The following is a 20,985-nucleotide window of genomic DNA, read 5'->3' on the forward strand; positions in this document are numbered from 1 at the left end:
TGTTTTTCTGGTAATAGAGGGGCATCTGGCTTATGGCATAGGGTATGAAGAATGTGCTCTTTCTTTAACCTCTTTTATAATTGGCCAGGAGAAGGAAGTAAACAGAAATCCTAATGAAATTGAGGGTCTCTGAGGGAATAACAATACATGCAGAGATGAACATCAGATTCAGTTTGGATACATAAAGATGGATGTCTCAAGATGAGTAATCTAATGAAGGCAGATAAACGATCCTCAAAGCAATCTTCTTCATTTCCTGCTCTTCAGAGCCATGCCACCTCCCAGGTCATAGGCAGGCAAGGAAAAAAAAATACAGTGAAAATCATTCTTTGTAAGTGGTTCAGGTCAAGGTCAGATGCAATTTCCAGTGAATATTCATCAGATGAGACTGAAGCTGTTTATACTCCTGTGATGGATGAATAACCATAACCACCACCCCCCGTCCCCTGCCCCTGCCCCTGACTTAGGATTAGACTCATCTTTGTGAATAACAGGACAGAGAAGGCCCCTAAAAGATGAGCCTAAAAGATGTGTCAGGAGGTCTTCAACATTTCTGTTGACATAAGGTGGTCTAGTGGTGAAAGCGTGGGGCTGGGAGGTAGGCATCTGTGTTATAGTCAAGGCTCTTCCCTTTCCAGATACACAAACTTGAAAAAGCCATTTACCTTCTGACATATCTGTAAACAAGATCAATGATTCTTACTCAGCCTCCCTTAAATAAAATTGTTATTGGGGCCAAAGGGAATGATGTCCTTGAGGTGCCTTTGCGAATTGCATTGCACTGTACAAACATAAGCCTACCTTCAGGATGAACATCAAAAGAGGCGAAAAAGAAAAAGAAATGGACGGAGAATAAAAAGTGAAAGAAGAGGAGGAGGAGAAAGTTTATAGGAGAAGGAAGGGGAAGGGGAAAAAAGACAGAAAATAAAAGGGGCCAGGGGAGGGTTGGGAGAGGAGGAGAGCAGCAGGTGGCTGCAATAGCAGTGAGGACGGGTCTCAAAGTTCTGGCATGTAGGCAGATAAACACGCATATAAATACATCAGACAGACAAACAAAAGCACACTGGAAGAGCACAACTGCTCAGAGACGGGATTTAGAGAATCGCATCTATGCTGAGATCACACATTACTGATAAGCGCTGGAAATCTCCATCAGATGGTCTCTCTGGAGGAGACAGCCAACCATGAGTCAGCCTCCTTACCATAAATTTCTAAATGGCAAGCTCTACTGAATTCATGTTGTTCTAGTCTGTGCTCATCTCAGAAATATACTCAGACACATTTGTAATTATTGTTTGTGCAGCTGTTGGTGATGGCCCTTTCTTCCCTTTGCCCAGTTAATGCGTGCTCGTTCAGAGACTTCCAAGGGCGCCTTGACCTTCCTGAGGAGGTCAGATCCCCTATTCCAGACACTCAGAGCATCACAGGCCACATTTTTATGGCAGTTGGCCCAGGTGTAGACTTAACATTCATTTGTATGATTCATGTCCACTTCTTCCTATCAGACGGAGGACAGGCTCCATCTCATGGCTCATCATTATAACTCCAATTAAATTTATTGATTGGTTACAAACAGACTCAAATCAGCAAAGGCAGCCTTAATCCTAGAAAGATGCTAAAAAAGGACAGTATTCAAAGAGAGATAATGGTGCAAATATAAAGAGCAGAATGGTACTAGAACAACAATTAGGAGGTTTGTGATTGATAAAGCTTCCTGACAGTTTGGGCAGCTAAATCCTGTTGTGGAATCATGTTTCCTGTATTCATTTTTTACTGGTCTAACAACTGGATACTCTCTTTATTCCTCCTTGCTTCATTCATTGTATTAATTAGCTTTTCAATGCCATCTCAGTCAATGTCATGGGTGATCATATTATTATCAGCATTAATTATAATGAGTATTGATTAAGAGGAACAATTTTCTAGTTGACTATTCTGCAGCACACTGTTTCAAATATGTCTAATTATACAATAATGAGGAGGAAGTTTCTTCACAGTTTACTTTAAGTCTTTTATTAAACCGATTTATTTAAAAATGAAAAGCTTTCCAAGGAATATATGCAGGGGTAAGTCATCATGTTGGCATTGAACTGTGCACACAGAAAAGAAGGACTATTTATAGAAAACCCCAAAACCAAACTCCCTAGCGGGTTCTGTGGCATGTCTCTAAGATAAATCCCAGCTGCTTGGCACTGAGCAGCCTCCATGTGCAAGGCCACTGAACAAGGTAGCCCAGAACCTCTTGAGAGCCAGGCTCCTAATCTGTCACTTCAAGCTTTCTTCCTACTTCTGCAAGGCAAAACAGATGCCAACAGTGGGGAAAAATTATTCCCCTGCCTCTTCTAATTCATCATGTTGCAAGTTCAGTGAATTCACCTTAGGTGGTCATTCTACTTTTGTAGTATAACTAGATTTTTGACAACGACTAAAATAACAAAACCCCAGGAATCATGTTGAGTTCCACAGTGTATTTCGATGTCTTACTTATGCCTCCAAATTGGCCAGTTTGTAATAACAAAACACACGTAATTCTGAGGAGGCAGGAGAGGGTGTGTGTGTGTCACTCAGTCGTGTCCAACTCTTTGTGACCCCATGGACTGTACCTGCCAGGCTCTTCTGTCCATGGAATTCTCCAGGCAAGAATACTGGAGTGGGTTGCCATTCCCTTCTCCAGGAGATCTTGCCAATGCAGGGATCAAACCCCGGTCTCCTGCATTGCAGACGGATTCTTTATCAGCTGAGCTATCAGGGAAGCACGTGAGGTGTTGACTTAGAAATGTGGGTTTCAGTCTCAATTCTGCCACTTCCTGGCTGTGGACCTTAGGTACCACCCTTAACTCCTCTAAGCCCCAGTGTTCTCATCCATAAAGTGGGTTAGTATCCTCATATATAACGACAATAATCATCACCGGAACCAAATGAGAGCCACGTAAAACACCTACAACAAATCAGCTGCTGTTAAATATGTAGTAGTTCATGCTATATTTTTAGCATTTGAATATAGAAAATATCCTTTTTGAACTTTACTGTCTATGTCTCTGAATTGCCTGCTTTCATGATGCCTACACTTCTGTTTTTACATCTTTCCTGTTTTCTTGGTTTTAAGGAAGGTTTCCCTCAATGGAATAATGATGAAAACGGTTAATGTTTATAAAAGTCTTTACCTGGAAAAATATAAGTCTAGATTCTCAATGTCATCTTCTAAAATATCTTTTGATATTTTACTTGAAATTCCAAATTTGGAAACTTCTGGCTGTCCTATACAAGCCATCGGACAATTAAAAATCAAAAACCAAAAAACCAAAAATGACAGTTGTTATTTCAACAGCAGATGGCGATAGAAATCCAAGTCCTGTGAAAGAATTACAAACAGAAGCCTATGAATTGGTAGCTCTTAAATATTTTCCAGCTCTCTGTAACCTCAGCACTTTTTTAGCACTGATAAATTTTTGGCAATCCTTAAAGTTTGCTGTGATGACACCTTTTATATTTTCAGCTTTACAGATGTAAGGAAGAAAGATTGTAAGGCCTAGGAAAGGATGTCGTCTAGAGTAAAGAAATGGCAAAAAGAAGCAGTAGGCCAGTAGAAACTGGGCTAAGAAAAATGAGCTGACAGCTCCACTAGGAGCAGAGGTGGAAATTACAGGGACGAGAGGAGAAATGAAATCACGTGATGATAACTGGGGGAAACAGAGATGATCTGGGGTCATCTGCTGCTCTGATTCTGAGATTCAAGCTCTGAAGGTCCCTCTCCCCTTACGGGATGGAAGGAGGGGACCATAAGCATTCTTAGTCTTTCTATGCAGGTGACACTGGTGGCAAAAGTAAGGCCCGGAATCTTACCCAAGAAGCTGGTCTGTCTTTATTGGACTATAAATCAGAAGTTTTGTTTTGTTTTGTTTTTGGTGGGAGGAGTAGAATTTGATTTCTTTCAAGCATTTATAAACATCAACTAGCTGTTTGTCTCCTTAATTTTCCTGTATTCTCCCTAAATAAATTCTTCCGGCGGCAGAGGGTAAAATAAAGAGGGTAACAACCATATATAAATATATTAATACATTTTAAAAGTATACAGAAATCCTCTTCAGTAACCCAACCTGCCCCTCTGTTTTGGTGAGGTCATTTACATTTCTGTGGTACACGAAGATTTTTACCCACGGACCCCAAAACTATACAACCTGAATAAAGTTTCTCTTTCAGATTTGCAATATATGCAGTATATTTCTCAGCACATTGGGCCCCCTTAGTTACATTGGGAAGCACCGCGTAGCACTGCTGTTGAGGGACAGGGTGCAGAAATGTGCTGGTGGAAGCTGACCATTCACACTGGTGAGAATCCTCAAAGATGGCTGCTCTGTGAGCGAGTAGGTAGGGATAACTCAAGCCAGCTTCTCCTGAGGGCCAGTTGTTTACAGCCCATTGGTCCCTAAGGTTCCACATCTGGAAATAGTTCTACAAGTCCAGAAGCTACACTTTCATTTATTAACTTTCTTAGCTATACCGTGTCACATGTGGGATCTTAGTTCCCTGACCAGGATCAAACCTGTGCTCCCTGCATTTGGGAGTGTGGATTCTTAACCACTGGACTGACAGAGAAGTCCCAGAAACCAAAATTTTATATCCTTTAAAATTTACAAAATTATAAAATGTTATAGAGTGGGAAAGAATCTAGGAATTTGTTTCTTCAACTCAACCTCATCACTTTGTATATGAGGTAACTGAGATCCACTCAAAATCACATGGAGGTGGCTGACTTGAACCTAAAACCCAGGTTTCCTGATTCTCAGGTCAATAATGCTTCTGCTTTCTACAGTGACTGTATATTTTGGAAGCAAATATCCAGGCACTAAGAAGACTGACTACTTTAAATCAGCATTATTTTGGGAAATGGAAGTATGTTAGTTGTAAAAGAGCGTCTCCCATTAAGGTAAAAGGAGCTGGCTAGAGAACAAAAGGGCAAATGATTCCAGTCGAGGTCCTGTTCACAGAGTGTTCCTTGGAAAGGCCAACTGTTCAGGCCTAATGTGGGAACAACAGAGGCTCCCTGGCCCCACCAACGCATGGTCTCAAGAGCCTGTCGTGGTCTGAAGAGTGCGGAGAGAAACACTCTTGCGCCAAACAGAGGTGTATGGTTATCCTTACAGAGACAGGCCTGTTCCACTGAGCAAGAATGACAATGATAGCACCATAGACCAGTTAACCCGAGATGATGGGTCCCTTAGATGCATTTGTTTATAGGCAAGACCAGTTACTGGTTCTCCTTGGGCTTACTGATATCTGGATTTGGGAGAAATTTTTTGATTGAGGTCAATTAGACAGATTATCCACTCCATATAGATTCCTTCGATTCATAGAGGGTGGTCAACACTTTTCACAGCAGCTATTTTATTGATGTGAAAATGCTAGTTTCTAGAAAATTCTGCCTCTATTGTTGCTAAAATGATTTTTGAAGGTAAGATAAAATAGTGTATGCCCTCTACTGGACAAAAGGAAGTATTTGAATAGCTGAAGATACTTCTTAGTCTTTGCAGTATTAGGAAAATACTTTCAGGGTTTTTTGCACATGATTTTCTTTTCTTTTTAACCCCTGTCTAGTTTCAAATACATTCTTCAAAACACAATTTGTGTTACCTCTCATGAGAAACCTACCTGGCTTCTCAAAGGCAATCACTTTTTACCATTTCAGTTTTAATTCTAGTGGTTATCTCCCTATTGCTAAACATATGCTTATACTAGAGCAGCTGACCCTTGAACAAAGGGTGGGGGTATATCTGAGTATAATTTATGCTTAGCCCTCCATATCTGAGTTTACCCCACATCTTTGGATCCAACCACCTGTGGGTAGTACAGTACTAGAGCATTTATTATTGAAAAATATCCACATATTAGTGGACCTGCACAGTTTGAATTCACATTGTTCAAGGGTCAGCTTCATTTCATTCAGTTCTGTTTTTTTCCAGAGTTATCTCTGGGATAGTCTTTGTTATGTGTGTTTTAATCCTGTTTCTGTCCCTTGGTAGGTTTGTTAAAATATTTGGTAACCCGTGGTTGCCTATTCACATTTAAGAACAAAGTGGTAGAAAGGCTTCAGAGAGTGTTGCACGTAAGGGCAAAGCTTTTTTACTGAAAAACTTCAGGTTAGAGGAGCAAACCTGAAACTTTCTCCCTAATTAGCATATGTGTGCGTGTGTGTGCGCACGCGCACACACACACACACACCATCAGTCACTCAGTTGTGTCCAACTCTTTGCAAACCCAGGGACCATAGCCCGCCAGTCTCCTCTCTGCATGGGACTTTCCAGGCAAGAATACTGGAGTAGGCTGCCATTTCCTTCTCCAGAGGATATTTCTGACCCAGGGATGGAACCCGTGGCTCCTGCATTGGCTGAAGGATTCTATACCACTGAGCCACCTGGGAAGCCCCAACTAGCGCACAGAGCAGGGCTTTGGTGTGGGGGCACCATTCAAACTAGCTTACTTACGTTCCTCAGGAGAGTCATCCTATTTCTTTAGAGCAGAGAGTTCATTTCCTGACTGGTGGTACGGACTCGCCTGGCAGCTGCTCTGTATGCAGGGGTGTGCCTGCTGAGTGGGGGCATCTTATCACATCATCCTATTCTCAGGCTCTGCTCTCAGTGCCATCTGTTGTCACTATTCTGCAGTCTCCGAGTTTCCTGGGCTCTGTTAGGCAGATCCTCTTCCCTCTGCACTGTGGGCTCCTCTCTACAGGGCAGCTTCACTGTGGAGGGCAGTTTTGTGGAAGGCAGGCCTGGAAACACATCGCCCGGAAACAGCAGTCACATAGACTACCACGGGCGAGGTGCCCTGGAGCCATAGCACATGCCCTTCTTCTGTAAGTGATCTAAGACAGGGGCTGCCTCGCCCTGTCTCTTCCACACTACCCTTCCATCTGCTTTAGGTCATGCAGAAGTGTGCAGAAATCTTCTGGCCTTTGATGCCTCCTCTCATTTCCTTTATAGTTATGGGACTGTCCTCTCGCCCCTTTTTTAAATTCCATTAGCTTCTTTTTAATGAGGTCTCAGGAGGAAGAAGAGATTAAGATGTGGGCTGCGTTTGTCAACTTGAACCCGGAGCAAGGCGCTCATACTGTTAATGGGGATGTTATTCTGCCTCATTATGTCTGGCATAGCTATAGATGATTCAGATATCAATTTAAGAAACCACAGTAACTCTATGAAGAGGCTCAATGAGATAGTTCTGTTGTCTCTATGAATCAAATTAACTGGGAATCTGAAATATTTCCACTTATCTTGTGTCAAGTAGTAGCGACTTAGGTGAAAAATACATAAACATATGGCCTTTTAAAGTATACTCATTTTTATAAATATCCAATGTAGTTGCTTTTTCATGAAGGCATCAGGAAGGCGAGTTTTCAAATAATGAAATTTCCAATTTCAGCTGATTACCTACTTTCAGCAGTATTACACCTTAATGGGAACTGCTAAAGGCCCAATGACCTACACAAAATGTAAAATACCTCTCCCACTAGGTGACAATGACCTTATGCCACATTATCTATGTATTTGATGGTCAGCAGGGCACATATAGCATAAATTTTAGTGTTCTGGGCTTTGGAGAGAATTACTAAGGTGTCGCCTTCTAAATATTCCAGCAATGCAAGGTTAATTCTGTCTCAAATATTTTATATCAAGAAATGTTTTACATACATAGGTACATATATATATGTATTTAATAATAAGCGTTCAACATAGGTCTTCAAACTAATCCAGGCTTTAAAAATGAGTTATGTTTTCTCAGAACCCTTGGATGAAGCATATATTCAACTAGTACTTTGCTGCTGTTGTTTAGTTGCTCAGTTGTGTCCGACTCTTTGCGACCCCATGGACTGTAGCCTCCCAGGCTCCTCTTTACATGGAATTCTCCAGCAAGAATACTGGAGTGGGTTGCCATTTGCTTCTCCAGGGGATCTTCCTGACCCAGGGGATGAACTTGCGTCTTCTGCATTGCAGGTGGGTTCTTAACCACTGAGCTGAAGCCCCAACTAGTACTTATTACAGAAAGGTGGTGAGTCCTATGCTTTTCTCCCTTTGGCTGAATAGGAAGTTCATGCTTATAGATGGGATGTGTCCTGTTTAAGATTAACAGTAGATGGCAGAAAGGTCAGGATTCAAAAACTACTTCTTTGATTCCAGAGTCAGTTTTTTTCCATGATTGCAGAGAACAGAATATTTATCATAGTGCATTATTAACTAGATAGAAACAAACCACTTTATACCAGTTGAAACAATGGGACATAGTCGAGGATGCCATTTACTGTTTTTGAGAAATGGGGGTCACTCTGTTACGACATCAGGGTAAGGCCTGCACATTTTTTGACTTCATCTTGATAGAGGATTAGCGTTAGCGATTACATTTATCACAGAGGTCATTTCACTTAAGTGGAAAACAGTGCAAAATGCTAAAGAATGCTGATTGGCAGCTGCTAATAAGCTTTTGTGAACAAGAAGAAAGAAAGAAAAGGTTTGGAAACAGCTCTAGCAGGAAATGCCATTGTTTAGCATAGCTTGAAGGAGGCTTCTGTGTGTAAGGACTAAACCGTGGAACATAGCCACCCTGCGCACTGCTGAAGGAGGTCTGTTTAAGGAACAAGGAGGGTGAGGTGGAGGCCAGTGGTAAGCTCAGCCCCAACACCCTCGCCTCTACCACAAATAACACCTTGGCCTGCACGTGGCCTCCAGTGCCATGCCAGATGATGGGCTATTCATTCTACTTAGACTTCTAGGCTTAGAGTCAGTTCTACTTCTTCATCATTTTTTATCCTAGGAAATTCTTCATTATGTCCAGCTTAGTCTGAATGTAGCTTATAAATGGTATGGCCACTGATTTCCAACTCAATAAACCCTTTTTCATGCCACATTATAGGAAATGGAGTTGTACAGTGAAGCCAAATTAGATTTCAAATCTAGGTTTGCTATTTTCTATGTGAGGGTCTTTGGGAAAATTACTTAATGTCTCTGAGGATCATTTTTTTAGAAAAAAAGATGGCTGTTTCATAAGACCATTATGGAAATAAAATCAGATAAGATAGGTAGATGGCTGGAAGGATGGATGGATAGATAGCCTGGCACCTAATAAGCACTCAATGAATGTTCATTTCTTTTCTTTTCCCTTGAAGAAATACAATGGATTTATACTATTTTTATTCCCAATAAATTACACATTTTGAATATGATCTCATTAAGCACCTGATGAAGCTTTCTTCTTCAAACCAAAGAATCCTAATCCTGTCAGTGTGTGCTTGATAAAATTCTGTCCCATCCCTTTGTTAACTCTGGATGTCTTTCCTTGGTCCTTTCCACATATCAAATTTAACCTGTAGAATTCAAAACCAATCATAGTTCTTTGGAGGATGTGATAACCAACTGAGTTTTGTGGAAGGGGTTTTCTAAAGCATGGTACTTTCTAGAAGGAGAGTAGTACAGAGGTACAATCACAAGCCTGCACAAACTTGCACTGCAGGTTCTGACTGACAGATGTTCTCAAGTCCAGTTGGAGAATACTCACAGACTGCAAAGACTAATTCCTCTCATGTGTTTAAGTAGTCTCTTTGCTTTACTTTTTAAGATATGTATACCAGTAATGTAAGAGCATTTCTTATTCTGGTCCTAAATTCTTCTTTTGGAGCTGAGAAGAAGCTGATAAGTAGAAAAAGCTTAGGTTGTTCTTTCCTTGTTCAATAAGCATATAAATATAATCTTGGTAATTAAGGTATTTTTAGTATAAATATTAACTTAGCAATGAGGCAAGCTCAAACAGTGGTTTGAATTGCTTCCACAAATGATTATTATGTATATAGAAATATACCTCTCCAGAATATGGCAAAGATACCAGTGACTGACTTTTAATAAAGCCTTATTTGATATAGGTGAGAAACTCTCATGACTTATTGATTTATATTGTGTATAACAATAACAGCAACAACTACTATAGCAAACACACATATAATGCTAGTACTAATCTAAAAAATTATACAGATATGTAACTTTAATTCTTAAAAGAACTCGATAAGGAAATATCATCAGTATTTCCACTTTACATATTAGGAAACCGAGGCACAAAGAAACCAAGTAACTTGCTATCACATGGCTAGTGAATTCCTTAGCCTGAATTTAAACGCTGGGAGTCTAGTGAGGATCCATATTCTAGACCATCTTGTGTATTATTATAGAACCAAAGGCTATGAAGTATTGATTGAGAATTTGTGTCTTTTTAAAAAAAATGAAATAGAACAAATGTCACAATGAATATAGTAGTTTATTATTAAGAAAAGTTACTTGGTTCTTTCAGATTAAGTTTCTATTTAGTGAACCACTACTATCTCTGTTTTTTTTTTTAATTTTATTGGAGTATAGTTAATTTACAATGTTGTGTTAATTTTAGGTGTAAAGTGAAACAGTTATATATATATTCTTTTTCAGATTCTCTTCCCATATAGGTTATTACAGAATATTGAGTGAACTTCCCTGTGCTATACAGGAGGTCCTTATTAGTTATCTATTTTATATGTAGTAGTATGTACACGTTAATCCCAATCTGCTAATTTATTACTTCCTCCCATGTTCCCCTTGTGGTAAACATAAGTTTGATTTCTAGATCCGTGAGTCAGTTTCTGCTTCATAAATAAGTTCATTTGTATATTTTTTTTTACTAGATTCCGTATATAAGCAATATTATATGATACTTGTCTTCCTCTGACTTACTTATTATGATAATCTCTAGGTCTATCCATATTGCTGCAAATGGCACTATTTCATTCTTTTTTATGGCTGAGTTATATTCCGTTATATATATATGCGTGTGTGTTATATATGTGACCTCATCTTCTTTATCCATTCCTCCGTCGATGGACATTTAGGTTGCTTCCATGTCTTGGCTATTGTAGTGCTGCAGTGAACACTGAGGTGTGTGTGTCTTTTCGAATTATGGTTTTCTCTGGATATATGCCCAGCAGTGGGATTGCTGGATCATATGGTAGTTATATAGTTAGTTTTTTAGGCACCCTGCATACTGTTCTCCATAATGGTTGTCAATTTATATTCCCACAAAAGTGTAGGAGAGTTCCCTTTTCTCCATACTCTCTCCAGCATTTATTGTTTGTGGATTTTTTGATGATGGCCATTCTGATTGGTGTGGGGTGACACCTCATTGTAGTGTTGATGTGCATTTCTCTAATAATTAGTGATGTTTAGCATTTTTTTTCATGGGCTTTTTGGCTTTCTGTACATTTTATTTGGAGAAATGTCTATTTATTAATAGATTTTCTCTCCATTTTTTGATTGGGTTGTTTGTTGATATTGAGATGCATAAGCTGTTTATATATATTGGAGATTAATCCCTTGTTGGTCACATCATTTGCAAATATTTTCTCCCATTCTGTGGGTTGTCTTTTTGTCTTGATGGCTTCCTTTGATGTGAAAAGCTTTTAAGTTTAGTTTATTTTTGTTTTCATTTTCATTATTCTAGGGGATGGATCAAAAAAGATATTGCTGCGATTTGTGTCAGTGTTCTGCCTATGTTTTCCTCTAGGAGTTTTACAGTATCCCATCTTACATTTAGGTCTTTAAACCACCTTGAGTTTATTTGCATTCCTATAGAGGTATTACTTGTGCTGGGTCCCCGTACATGTGAAACCTTGTGTGTGCCCTCCAAGAGTCTCTGCTTCTCTCAGCCCTGTGGTGCTCCCACACTCAGGACCCACCTGCCTTCAAAGCCAAATGCTCTGAGGGTTTTTGCTCCCAATGCCTGACCCTCAGGCTGCTACTTTTATGTGGGAATGTCCCTGTGTAGCTTGTATGGGCTTAATATTTTTTTGCTGGTGAAGTCAAAGTGTTAAGTCACTCAGTCATGTCTGACGCTTGCGACCCCATGGACTGTATAGCCTGCCAGGCTCCTCTGTCTATGGGATTCTCCAGGCAAGAGTACTGAAATGGGTTGCCATTTCCTTCTCCAGGGGATCTTCCCAACCCAGGGCTCAAACCTGGGTCTCCTGCATTGCAGGCACAGTTTTTACTATCTGAGCCATTTTTGCTGGTAGGGCTGTTTTAATATGGATGTCTGCCACCTCTTTCCTCCGTGTATGCTGGGCGTTATTCCCTTGATAGAAGGTGTGGCTGATGGTGAGGTGACCTGAGCCTGCACTGGATACTGAGCGGGGGCCCCCCCCTTGCTCTGTGGTTGTCATTGGCCTGTCAGGGACAGGGTCTGCTCCCTAGTGGTTGGAGCAGGGACCCCGAGATCTGTTTCTGAGCTGAGTTTCTGATCTGCGATGTGCAGCAGATGGGGTTGAAGCACAACCGCTGGGAGAGAAGTCGCTGAGGTTTCCTCCTCTAGAGCGGTTCACCTGTGAGTGTGCTCTGTTGTGTCAGTTTTCACCCGCTGTGCGGGCTCATACACTACGCCGCTGCTGGACCTGTCAGCCCCACCTTAACCGTAGGAATGGTGGCGATTGGCTTTTCTCAGGCATTGTTTTCACCAGGCTATCAGCTTAGATTCACTGAAGTCAGGTCCCAGGACTGCAGTGAGTGTGCAGGACTGCCCTGGGAGCTATGGAGGCAGCTCAGACTGTGGCCTGGCCCAATCTCTACCTGTGTGTGCCCACAAAGCCCACAGATGCTAAAGCTAGGCTCCTCTCAGTGGTGCGAGCTCTTGTTCATTCGTATGTTCAGCAGGGGCTGAGTTTACCAAGACAGCGGAGGTGGTGCTGGGGGCAGTGGGGGGGTGGATAGGTGTAGGTCCAAGGTCCCCACAGCCGCGAGGAGAGATCTCAGCCCTCCTTCCCTAGTTGCACAGGCCCTGGGGCTCGGCTGTGGTTTCAGCTCCACCCTGCATGTGGGCCTTCCGCCACTGTCTGCTCTTGAGGTTGTCCTGGAGCACACACAGGGGTGGGGCTGGGACTGGAGGCAGGACTGGGGGTGCTCACACTGGCCTGCAGAGGTGCAGGAGGGGGTGACAGGCGGGGCACGCCAGCCTGCTCAGGCCGGAGCCCCTCCGAGCGCCCGGGGAGGGTGGGGCAGGCGTGTGGGGAAGGGGGCGGCAATGGCGGCCCGGGCTTCTTCCACAAACATGCCCAGTTGTGGAGCCCCTTACGCCCGTCTCTTCGTCCCTTCAGGCTGTCTCTTTGCAGCTGACAGCAGTCCTCTCCCTGTGTCCACCCTCCAAACCCCGGGTTCCAGCACCCAGCCTCCATCCACACCAGCACACACGAATCTCAGGCTGGGAGGCGCAGGGCTGTGACACAGTCCGTCCATGCAGGTCTTTCTCTGTCCTGCCTGGTTGCTGCGCTCTCCTCTGAGCCCCTGAAGCTCCCCTTCTGGCCCAGCTGATCTCCCCACCAGGAAGAGGAGGTTCCCCAGGCTCAGGAACCTCTCCTTCAGCACCCCCACAGGGGTGCAGCTCCCTTCCCCTTTCCTCTTTGCTTTCTTTTGTCCTTCCTGGCTGCATGGGGATTTTCTTATTCTTTTACGTGTCTGCGGTCCTCTGCTAGTGTTCAGCACATGCTCTGTGAGAACTGTCCCATTCCCAATGTACTTGTGGAGAGAGGTGACCTCCACATGTTCCTATTGCGCTATTGTGATCCCTCACCCCTCCTAGCTCAGTTTTTTCTTCTTTTTTAATAGAGGAGGTAGAATGGTTTGATGTTCTTTACCATCAAAAATAGAGGCAGAGGACTAGGAGGAGAAGGAGGTATCTTTTCAACGCGAAGGCAGTTGGTCTTATAGAGGTCACATTCCTTTCACTCATGTTCCTATGGGTTTGGGGAGATTCAGTGGATTTTTTTGTTAGCTAGAGGTAAGAAAGGGCACCCCATAAAAAAGTGTTTCTAAAATTTATGTTTTTCCAGGAAGGAAGGTCAACATCTCCCTCCCAAGTCTATGTCCACTTATGGACTTTGCTGATGTGGAGAAGATGAGAAAGTTGGGCAAGGAGAAAGGCAGCAAGGACTAACCCAAGGTAAGTTCCACCTGAAGGGTAGAAAAGATGGGTGCTGCTCATGTCTGCAAGCCTCGCATTTGAAGCTGCTGAGGACAGATGAGAAAGGGTGACCAGGTGCTTTTGAGGAGGCACTGACGCTGCTTGGGCAAAGTGGTGAATGCGTCAGAAGACTACAGTGTGCTGCTTCTGGGGAGTTTGAAGATAACTGAGGTTCTAGGGGGCTACATCACCAGTGATCACTAACAGAAAGGGGACAGCTACAGGAGAACAGTAAGAAAATGCTATTTCTCATATTTTAAAAAAGACTTGGAAAATTTTATTTGAGCCAAATGAGGGTAGCATCTCAGAAAGCTCTGAGAGTTGAAGTACCCATTAGCAGTCAAGACACAGTTATATAAGTTTTTTTTTTGAGACAGAGGGCTGTACATTAAATGACATATTATTTAAAATTTTTTTTTTATTATTGGAGTATAGTTGTTTTACAATGTTGTTAGTTTCTACTGTACAGCAAAGTGAATGAGCTATACTTATAAGAAATACCATTTTTCCATTTTTTGAAACTCGTAACTACCAGAGAAGTAATCTAAGAGAAAGGAAGATCTAGAGGGTGGTATGAAAGAGAGCAGATCACCCTTCTATCAACTCCAGAGCACTTTGGTGGACCCCAAGTCTTAATTATGTTGGAAAGAGAGGTTTGACTAAAACACGAGATTTTAAAATGGAGAGAACTAATGCAGTTAGAAGTTTGAACTAAAATGCCATTAAAGAAGCCTACTTGTCACTGGGAAATAGGGTTGAACAAAGCATAGATGGTAACAGATATTGGAAAAATAAAATGATTTCATTTTTATACAGTAACCAGTTAAAGGTTCTCAATTAAACCAGTCATGATTATAAAGCAAGTGGAGGAAAATATTAGCCCCTTTTTCTTAGCCCCTTCAGCTTCCATCTGATGTGGGAATTTAGAAATACAAAATACTAAGTCCTCTATATGTAAGCCTGGCCAGCCAACATTGCCACTCCCATCATCTGCCTTGCACACCCTGTGCCACAGAACTCAATCACTTCAGTGGCCTTTGGACACCTCACCTCACAGATGTTAATCGTTTTTCATGTGCTCTTCAGGAGAAAGTGAGTACCCTTCCTTTAAATGTCTGTTAGGCCAATAATTAACTTGCGAGTTAGGTCTTCTCTGAAACCATCCTGACCTGTTTCCGCCTCCCTCTTTGTTACCCATTCTCAGTCAAATATCCTTTCTGGATCCTTCCTTAATCCCTCATATGTATGTCCTGTGTGATGCTTATACCATATACAGGTAGCTGTCTATATTTCTGTCACTCTTAATAGGTAATGATCCCTCTGAAGGAAGAAAAGAGTTCTCACTTATTGTAGTACTTTGCTCAGTGGTTGGCATATAACAAAAGCATTAGAGATATTTGCTAACAGAAAGGAAAAAATGGGAGCAAAGTGGGGAGGGAGGGTGGGAGGAAGGAAAGAAAGAGGCATTCATGCTCAAAGTGACGACGGTGCATAGTTTGGTTTAAAAGAAGACTCTGTATTATTCTTGTCTTACCCTTCCAGGGAGATGGCCCGTTGGAGAGTCACTGAAGGCTGGCGGGTTGCAGTGCTGTGTTGGGAATGACTGCAAGAAAAGAAAGACAAAACAAACACAGGTCATTCATTTAAAGTATCTTTGCACATTATAATCAGTCCTGTTGTCAAAAAAAAGAGATCTTAGAAGAAACACAGGAGAGACTAAACAACTGTTCTTTGCTCATAAATAGAATCATTCACCAAAATAAAACACTCTACCGGGTAAAGGGTTAATTTTTCTTTCTCATTTGATGTCAACAACATATTTTGTTCAAAAAGCAAGCTTTAAATGAAGGGTAACTGTGAAAAGAAACATTTGGAAGAGGTAGTTATTTTCCCCTTGGAATAGACAATGTAGAGCATAAAAACAAATTTCATTATGATGTGATATATTTCTAAAAAATGCATTTTTTTCTAATAGAATTTTAAACAGCAAATTTGAAAATTGGAGTAGTATTTAATTAGTAAAAATTTGTTTAATAGTTTATTATTTTTGTTATTGCAAATTTAATTCAGCTATTGAGTGAATATAAAAGCTTGTATGGCAAAAACTATTACAATATTGTAAAGTAATTAGCCCCCAACTAAAATAAATAAATTTATAAAAAATAAAAATAAAAAAATAAAAATAAAAGCTTGAAAAATGGGGTCTCCAGTTGCATATTGATGTTAGAATTTAATGTAATTTCATATTTATTTTGGTTGCATGATAATAAGGTAAGACTGATTTATAGATAAGTAGTTGCAGTAGACATTATAGTATCTAACATTTATTGAGCACCTATTGCCTGAGTTACTTTTCTAAATATATCTTTTACATCCTTTATTTCTTACAACTCTGTGAGGTATGTACTGTCCCATTCGACAGATGAGGAAATTAAAGTACAGGGAGGCTTAGAAACTTGCCCAAAGTTGTGTGGTAAATACCTGAGCTTGAAGCGGCAACTAGCCTGACACTAGTGCCTTTCTTCTTAACTATCATATTATATCCTTTCCAGATGGTAACAATTTTTTGGTTTTAAAGATTTTTGCCTTGCCATCTAAGAATACTCTTCAGTTAGATACAGAGATGCACAGTTACAATCTAAGAGCAAAAAGGAATGCACTGTGAGGTTTCCTTTATGTCAGAGTATCGACAAAATGTATTTCAATATGTAATTTTAGTTTGTAGTATTTAAAATTTATTTGTAACATTACTTATGTATACATTATACATATTGTGTATGAAGGTGTGCATCAGTTCAGTTCAGTCGCTCAGTCGTGTCCGACTCTTTGCGACCCCATGAATTGCAGCACGCCAGGCCTCCCTGTCCATCACCAACTCCCAGAGTCTACCCAAACCCATGTCCATCGAGTTGGTGATGTCATCTAACCATCTCATCCTCTGTCGACCCCTTCTCCTCCTGCCCCCAATCCTACCCAGCATTAGGGTCTTTTCCAATGAGTCAACTCTTCGCATGAGGTGGCCAAAGTATCGGAGTTTCAACTTCAACATCAGTCCTTCCAATGAATACCCAGGATTGATCTCTTTTAGGATGGATTGATTGGATCTCCTTGCAGTCCAAGGGACTCTCAAGAGTCTTCTCCAACACCACAGTTCAAAAGCATCAATTCTGTGGCACTCAGCTTTCTTCACCGTCCAACTCTCACATCCATACATGACTACTGGAAAAACCATAGCCTTGACTAGACGGACTTTTGTTGGCAAAGTAATGTCTCTGCTTTTAAATATGCTATCTAGGTTGGCCATAAGCTTCCTTCCAAGGAATAAGCGTCTTTTAATTTCATGGCTGCAATCACCATCAGCAGTGATTTTGGAGCCCCCAAAAAATAAAGTCTGACACTGTTTCCACTGTTTCCCCATCTATTTCCCATGAAGTGATGGGACCAGATGCCATGATCTTAGTTGTCTGAACATTGAGCTTTAAGCCAACTTTTTCACTCTCCTCTTTCACTTTCATCAAGAGGCTCTTTAGTTCTTCTTCACTTTCTGCCATAAGGGTGGTGTCATCCGCATATCTGAGGTTATTGATAGGTTATTGAAGGTGTGCATACTTTCATGTAAATATATATATGTAGAGTGAAACGAGTAAAATATTTGTAGAACATGAGGCATCTTCATACTATTCTAAGACTTCTTAGCACATACTCTGAATACACTGCCCCTGTCACAGAGAACCAAGCTATACAGCTTGCAGATTTTTATCCAAAACTTTCATCATCATGAGTGAGAAGAGCTATCTCTCTTTGATGAGTATTTAATTGTGACATGGGTAATATTTATCTGAGGTTGAGGGAGCAGAATGTGTGACAACAGCTAAAATCTGGAGAATGTTTTTCTTCAAATGAAGGCTTGTGTCCTTTGTTTCCTGACATCCCTCACAGTGCTGAGGAACACTTACGTCACTAAACGTGTTTTGACTGACTGACTGAAAGGAAGCGCAGCATTCAAGAGCCAGACCACGTAGCCAGACTGCCTGAGTTCGAATCCCAGCTCTGTCATATAGACTACTGTGACCTTGACTGAGCTCCTTAAAGTTGTCTGTAATAGTACATTCCTCATAGGGTAGTTATAAGGATTCAATAAACATAGTTTTTAGAACAGTGCCTGTTACATGGTAAAAGCTACATAAGTATTTATTAAATAAACCAACATGATTTAGCAGAGTGTCTACTTTGAGATGTTTCATACTAAATAAGCATAATTATTTAGATCACTTCAGTTAGCCATAAAATCAATGCCACAAGGTATAGATTTGTGAGTATACCCTAACTTCGATGAGCAATATAAAATTAAAATGTAATAATAACATTATAAAATTAATAGAAATCAGCCACAACAATAAGATGAGAAGAAGGAAAACTGTCATTATATGCAGATGATGCCGTATAGAGAAAATCGTAAGTGAAGTCGCTCAGTCGTGTCCGACTCTCTGCGACCCCGTGGACTGTAGCCCACCAGGCTCCTCTGTCCATGGGATTTTCCAGGCAAGAATACTGGAGTGGGCTGCCATTTCCTTCTCCAGGGGATCTTCCCAACCCAGGGATCGAACCCAGGTCTCCCGCATTGCAGGCAGACGCTTTAACCTCTGAGCCATCAGGGAAGCGAAAATCGTAAAGATGCCACCAAAAACTACCAGAGCTCATCAATGAATTCAGTAAAGTTGCAAGTACAAAGGTAACACAGAGAAATCAGTTGCATTTCTTTCTACTAATAATAAATACCAGAAAGGTAAAGTAAAAAAAAAAACAAACAAAACAACTTAGGAACGAAGCTGACCAAGGAATTGAGACTTACATGCTGAAAACTAAAAAGCACTGATAAAGCAAACTGAAGATGATTCAGAGAAATTCATATTGTTAAAATGACCAAACTACCCATAGCAAACTATAGATTCAATGTGATCCTTAGCAAAATACCCTAAAATTTATATGGAACCACAAAAGACCTAGAATTGCCAAAGCAATCCTGAAGAAAAAGAAAAAACTAACTCTCCTAGACTGTAGACAACACTACAAAGCTACAGTAGTAAAAACATACAATATTGGAACAAAAACAGACATATGGATCAATGGAACAGAATAGAAAGCCCAGAAATAAACCCATGGACTTATGGTCAAAGTTAATCTACAACAAAGGAGGGAAGAACACAAACATAGAAAAGAGTCTCTTCAATAAGTGGTTCTGGGTAAACTGGACAGTTACATGTAAAGAAAATTTAGAGTATCCTCTAATATCATATACAAAAGTAAACCCCAAACAGATTAAAGACCTGAATGTAAGACTGGATCTATAAAACTGTAAGAAATCAGATAAAACATTCTCTGACTACATTGTAGCAATGTTTCTTAAGGCTAGTCTCCTGAGGCAATAAAAATAAAAGCAAAAATGAATGGAACCTAAATCAAACTTACTGTGGCTGAAGGGCAGGGCCAGACAAAATGTGGTCCACTGGAGAAAGGAGTGACAAACCACTTTGGTATTCTTGCATTGAGGACCCCATAAAAATAATGAAAAAGTAAAAAGATATGACACTGGAAATGAGACCCCCAAGTTGGTAGGTGTCCAATATGCTACTAGGGAAGAATGGAGAAACAGCTCCATAAAGAATTAAGAGCTGGGCTAAAGCAGAAACATTGCCCAGTTGTGGATGTGTCTGGTGGTAAAAGGAAAGCCTGATGCTGTAAAGAACAATACTGTATAGGAACCTGGAATATTGGGTACATGAATCAAGGTAAATTGGAAGTGTTCAAACGGGAGATGGCAAGAGTGAACATTGAAATTTTAGGAATCAATGAACTAAAATGGACCAGAGTGGGTGAATTTAATGCAGATGACCATTACATCCACTACTGTGGGCAAGAATCCCTTAGAAGAAATGGAGTAGCCCTCATAGTCAACAAAGAGTCTGAAATGCAGTATTTGGGTGCAATCTGAAAAACAAAAGAATGATCTCAGTTCATTTACAGGGCAAACCATTTAATATCACAGTAATCCAAGTCTATGCCCCAAACACTTATGCTGAAGAAGCTGAAGTTGAACAGTTGTAGAATGACCTACAAGACCTTGTAGAGCTAACACCAAAAAAAGATGTCTTTTTCATCATACGGAACTGGAATGCAAAAGTAGGAGGTGAAGAGCTACCTGGAGTAGCAGGCAAGGTTGGCCTTGGAGTACAAAATGAAGCAGGGCAAAGGCTAATAGAGTTTTGTCAAGAGAACACACTGGTCATAGCAAACACCATCTTCCAGCCACACAAGAGATGACTCTACACATGTACATCACCAGTTGGTCAATACTGAAATCAGATTGATTATATTCTTTGCAGCCAAAGATGGAGAAGCTCTATAGAGTCAGCAAAAACAAGACCAGGAGCAGACTGTGGCTCAGATCATGAACTCCTTATTGCCAAATTCAGACTTAAATTGAAAAAAATAGGGAAAACCACTAGATCATTCATGTATGACCTAAAAGAAATCCCTTACAGTTATACAGTGGAAATGAGAAATAGATTTAAGGGATTAGATCTGATAGACGGAGTACCTGATGAACTATGGACAGAGGTTTGTGACATTGTACAGGAGGCAGGGATCAAGACTGTCCCCAAGAAAAAGAAATGCAAAAAAGCAAAATGGTTGTCTGAGGAGGCCTCACAAATAGCTGAGAAAAGAAGAGAAATGAAAGACAAATGAGAAAAAGAAAGATACACCCATTTGAATGCAGAGTTCCAAAGAATAGCAAGGAGAGATAAGAAAGTCTTCTTAAGTGATCAGCACAAAGAAACAGAGGAAAACAACAGAATGGGAATGACTAGAGATCTCTTCAAGAAAATTAGAGATATTAAGGGAACATTTCATGCAAAGATGGGCTCAATAAGGACAGAAATGGTATGGACCTAACAGAAGCAGAAGATATTA

General features: G+C 40.8%; 1 protein-coding gene across 12 annotated transcripts in view; it reads right to left on the reverse strand.

The window, feature by feature from the left end:
- DLG2 (discs large MAGUK scaffold protein 2) overlaps positions 1-20,985 on the reverse strand; it is a 2,308,738-nt gene that overhangs the window by 461,879 nt on the left and 1,825,874 nt on the right. For all 12 annotated transcript variants that reach the window (XM_081536923.1, XM_081536915.1, XM_081536921.1 and 9 more), the window contains one exon: positions 15,548-15,616. In XM_081536923.1, coding sequence (XP_081393049.1) covers positions 15,548-15,616 — 69 coding nt within the window. The remainder of the gene's footprint in view (positions 1-15,547; positions 15,617-20,985) is intronic.

The sequence above is a fragment of the Giraffa tippelskirchi genome, chromosome 10 (genome assembly GCF_054371585.1).
Source record: "Giraffa tippelskirchi isolate mGirTip1 chromosome 10, T2T-mGirTip1v1.2.pri, whole genome shotgun sequence".
Classification (NCBI taxonomy): Eukaryota; Metazoa; Chordata; class Mammalia; order Artiodactyla; family Giraffidae; genus Giraffa; species Giraffa tippelskirchi.